Here is a 4,218-nt window from a genome sequence, read left to right on the forward strand (position 1 = left end):
ATGTTCAATGTGCCAGCGAAAGGTCTCACAGCTATGGTTACAAATGATGATGCGATAACTCAAATTATTCAATGCTTATCGTGCGACTATATATGTGAAGTAAGTAGAAATGTCCTATCAGCAATTGAAGCCAATGAAAAAGACAATGAACGTATAACGAGTGATTGCTTTACTTCTAATAAGAAGTGTAGATTATGTTTAACAAAAGATAACCTTCATATTACTTTCCAAAACGAAAACAGACCCCTAGTTTACATACAATTAAAGAAAATGAATATCAGAGAAAGTGACGAATTTGTCAGCAACTATGTTAATAACGACCTATCACTTCCACTAGCAATTTTAATTTTGATTGCAGGCGAACGAGATTTGCATTCTGGAACGTATTGTTGGGAATTAACATGAACTGAATGTAATGAAATTTGAAAACGCTAAATTATTCTCATGAGACAGGATTAAGCAAACAAACCTCAGGCAAACTTAATCTTACAAAAACAGGCATACTTTTAAATTTTTACAAGTAAATAAACTATTTGATGCGAAAAGAATCTTAAAACTAGAATTGCCTCGCGGTCTATCATTAGAAAAACGTCATTTCTATGGCATATGTCACAGATAGACATGACAAATTTAACATACACGTAAAAATATAAATTGTGAGTAAAAAACAAGTAATCGATATCTTTCAAATCGAATAGAACCAATTGGTACTTTCTATGTAATTTCATGGAATTTGCGTCTTTATTATGTGGTTCAGTGAGTTTAGTTCTCTTATTTACAATGCTTAGAACATGTTCTCAGAGCCCCCATAGAAAGATTGTAGACATTATGAATTCCAAACAAATCGCCTCATTTACAAACTTCCGTGATACAAGAAAGGTGACTATTGCAGCAAAGGTCGCAATATCTTGACATTTTGAAGATGCCTATTTACGGGTCCGGAACTTATTCACCTAGATGAGGCTGAAAACAAACGTTTAATGACACGTAAAGATAATATTTTACAATCAGGAATTATTTTCTCATTAGATCCAATCTATTGGAAGAAAAGTAATTTTCCAAATGTATATTTGAATTTTCTGTCTCTTATAACAAATTAGATGGCTATATAGTTTTATCAGTCTCTAATGTCAAATTAATACATTTAGAATATACATGTTATTATATATGGAAAACTTTTTTTTCTATTGAATTATCATTTCTTCTTTTTTGTCTATTGGACAATTTCAAAATTGTCTTTTAATTGAAAACAGTCCTTACGATTTAATCTTATTTAAGGAATAATAAGTTTTAAGAATTTGTGATCTCTAATGAATATATACAAACATTCCTTCATTGCAGGTTTTTGTTGTTGTTTCTCTCTTAGTTTGCCTTGAAACAATATCAACGTCACTTGCCAGTGCCGTCAACGCATGGAAGCCGCCATTTTCTTTCATGACGTTATGTCACGTTTGTTGACATATAACCAGAAAACAATCGCTAATCTTTGCAACAATGATACTCTTTTAAACAGAACGTAGTCTCCTTTTCCAAAAATAAACGACCATTTCGGCTAAAAACTTGCATATTTCTTAAAAATGGCATATTTCAACCAAATAGCATTATTACCAGCTATTCAAAAATCGAACGTTTTTCTATGATGTTTCATAAGGGCGTTGACTGGTCTATTTCATGTTATGAAAGTATGGAATAATTATATGAAAAACGGATTTCTTGAGAACGGTTGTGCATTTTATGAAGATTTCTTCCTTTCAGTTCAAAGCTGATTTTATGTCCTTCAGATTTTTTTTAATGTTTTGAAAGCCCTTCAAACATGTCATGAAAATTGGATATTTCAAACCTCGACATAAGATAGTTGAATGAATCAATCTCCGTCAAACTTGACATCTCAGAAGACAATTATAATGCAAAAAATCTAATGTTTTGATTTTTTCATTTTTGTTTATTCGTTTTGGTGGTAACCATGGAAAAGTGAAACATAAAAATTTTTTTTTTAAATTTATTTAAAAAAATTCTTCCAAAAACCGTCAAAACCTGTGCCATCTAATGAGCCCAATAATGAACACGTTTCAAACAGCAATTCCGAACAATGTAATACAATTCTGTTTGACCTGATTTTGTTATTTCCTTTGGGGTGGTAAATTGAGTATATTTCATTATGCAATAATAAGGTAATTATTTTCTTTACAGGAATATTGGGATTAATAGGAAACCTTATAGTATGGGTTGTGTTTTGTCGGTTTAAATCGTTACGGATAAAAAGCAGTATCTTGATTCTCAATTTGTCGTTAGCAGACCTTGGAATGTGTGCTTTTGGTTTTCCATTTGTGACTATAGCAGCACTTGAGGGAAGGTAAGCTTAACATTTCGTATTTATTAAGTTCTAGCGTTTCATGCCTCAAAACCAACTTGTTGTGTCTGTAGCTTTGTGACAGAAAACATTGAATCTACTTTCGCAGCTTTTTACCATTTACATGTAGCTTGGTGCCAAAGAATATCGAATCTACTTAATCGGCTGTTTGCCAATGAATATTGAATCTACTTACGAAGCTTGGTGCCAATTAACATTGAATCTATTTACGTAGCTTTGAACCAAAGTATATTGAATCTATATGTACTTATGTAGCTGTGTGTCAAAGAGCATCACATCTTCTTACGTAACTGTGTGCCAAATATATTTGCACCTTCCATGTAGCTTGTGTTAAAAAAAATTACACCTTACAGCTTTGTGCCAAGAAAATTCATCGTCCTACATAACTTTGTAACATAACATGACATTGCATCTTCTTACGTATCTTTGAAAATTGAGTTCGTTACATAACGGTGTACCAAAGAACATAGTATCTACTTACGTAGCTTGCTACCAAAGAAAATGGCACCTTCTTACTATCTTATGTTTTTATGTGCCAAAGAACATTGCATCTACTTACGTCGATATTACTTTCTCTATCAGGATCACAGAAATGAAGGTAATAATATAGACTACCACACAAAGGAATACGTGTCTACTTATCTATGTATGTCTATGTATATGACTTGACTGTACTGGAGATAAGGCGTCATTGTCACGGGCTCGAGTTTTATCAAAACATTCAGTTCTCCCCAAGAGTTCATACAGACAGAAATTTTGACATTATGTAAAACAGTCACATATTATAACTAGTCTGAAGAATACATCAATTTCATTTACAATGTCTTATGTTAAAACGATTTTCTTCCATATGAATTTTTATCCCATTATCTTAAGGTACACATTACAGTTTCCTTTTGCCACGAATAATAATAACAAATATAATTGAGCACAATTACATCTTTAGGCATTGTCGGTAAAAAGGCTTGAATCTGAATGCAGCACTTGGCATTTGACTGCAGTGACATCGTAAAATAGAGTTGCGTCTGTTAGAAAGAAAAAGTTACTTGGCTAATTTAAGTTTGTAATTTTGCAAAAAAAAAAAACCAAGAAAACATATTATTAAAATATGGTGGCTTTATCGCAAATTACATTTCATTCATTAACGTGATAATTCGGCATATAACAATTTCCAAAAATGGAAAGGAACCATAGAATACGACTACGACTGAAGATCGTACTGAAACGACATATACTCTTTAGTTCTCTTTAGTAAAGCCTTCACAGCAAATCTTTTTCTTACTACATTCTTAATGACAAATATGCAATGACTATCATTACCATAATTATCTCACTGTAGGCATAATTGTATCATTAGCGGTGATTTTTACTTATCTAAGGAAATCATATAAATTCCCGTTCCTTATGGCTTCGATTAAAGGAAATCTTCTATCCAGAAAAAAACGCAATATTGCAATTAATATACCACAATTAAAGGTATTGGTCATGTACAATAACATCATTATAAAGGTATGCCCAGTTGGTGGCATATCGTTCTCCGAAAGTAGACGCATGTCGCGCCATGTTGGCGTCTTTAGTCTCAGGAAATTTTAAAATGGATTGTAATTCAAGAAAGATTTTCGACACGGACTTTAAGGTAACAGATTGAGGAATGAGATCAGAGAAAATCCTGTCCACCAACAGAGTCATCGGTCTATTGGATTACTAACAAAAGCCATTCTATATAGGCTGTTTCAGATTCTATAAAAAGGGAGTAGTTGTTCTCTTGGCAGCATTAATCAACCGCTTCACCTTCTTTATTTTAGAATTGTTCAGAATTAGTTCATTGGCAAGAGGATCTCAATTAG

General features: G+C 32.4%; 1 protein-coding gene across 1 annotated transcript; it reads left to right on the forward strand.

The window, feature by feature from the left end:
- On the forward strand, window positions 1–4,218 carry LOTGIDRAFT_155230 (hypothetical protein; the record flags this gene model as incomplete). The annotated part of the gene is made up of 4 exons (XM_009066809.1): window positions 1–151; window positions 2,191–2,353; window positions 3,881–4,007; window positions 4,177–4,218. 4 exons carry the CDS (start codon window positions 1–3, stop codon window positions 4,216–4,218), a joined length of 483 nt encoding a protein of 160 aa, XP_009065057.1.

This window comes from Lottia gigantea, assembly GCF_000327385.1.
Source record: "Lottia gigantea unplaced genomic scaffold LOTGIsca_8, whole genome shotgun sequence".
NCBI classification, from domain to species: Eukaryota; Metazoa; Mollusca; class Gastropoda; family Lottiidae; genus Lottia; species Lottia gigantea.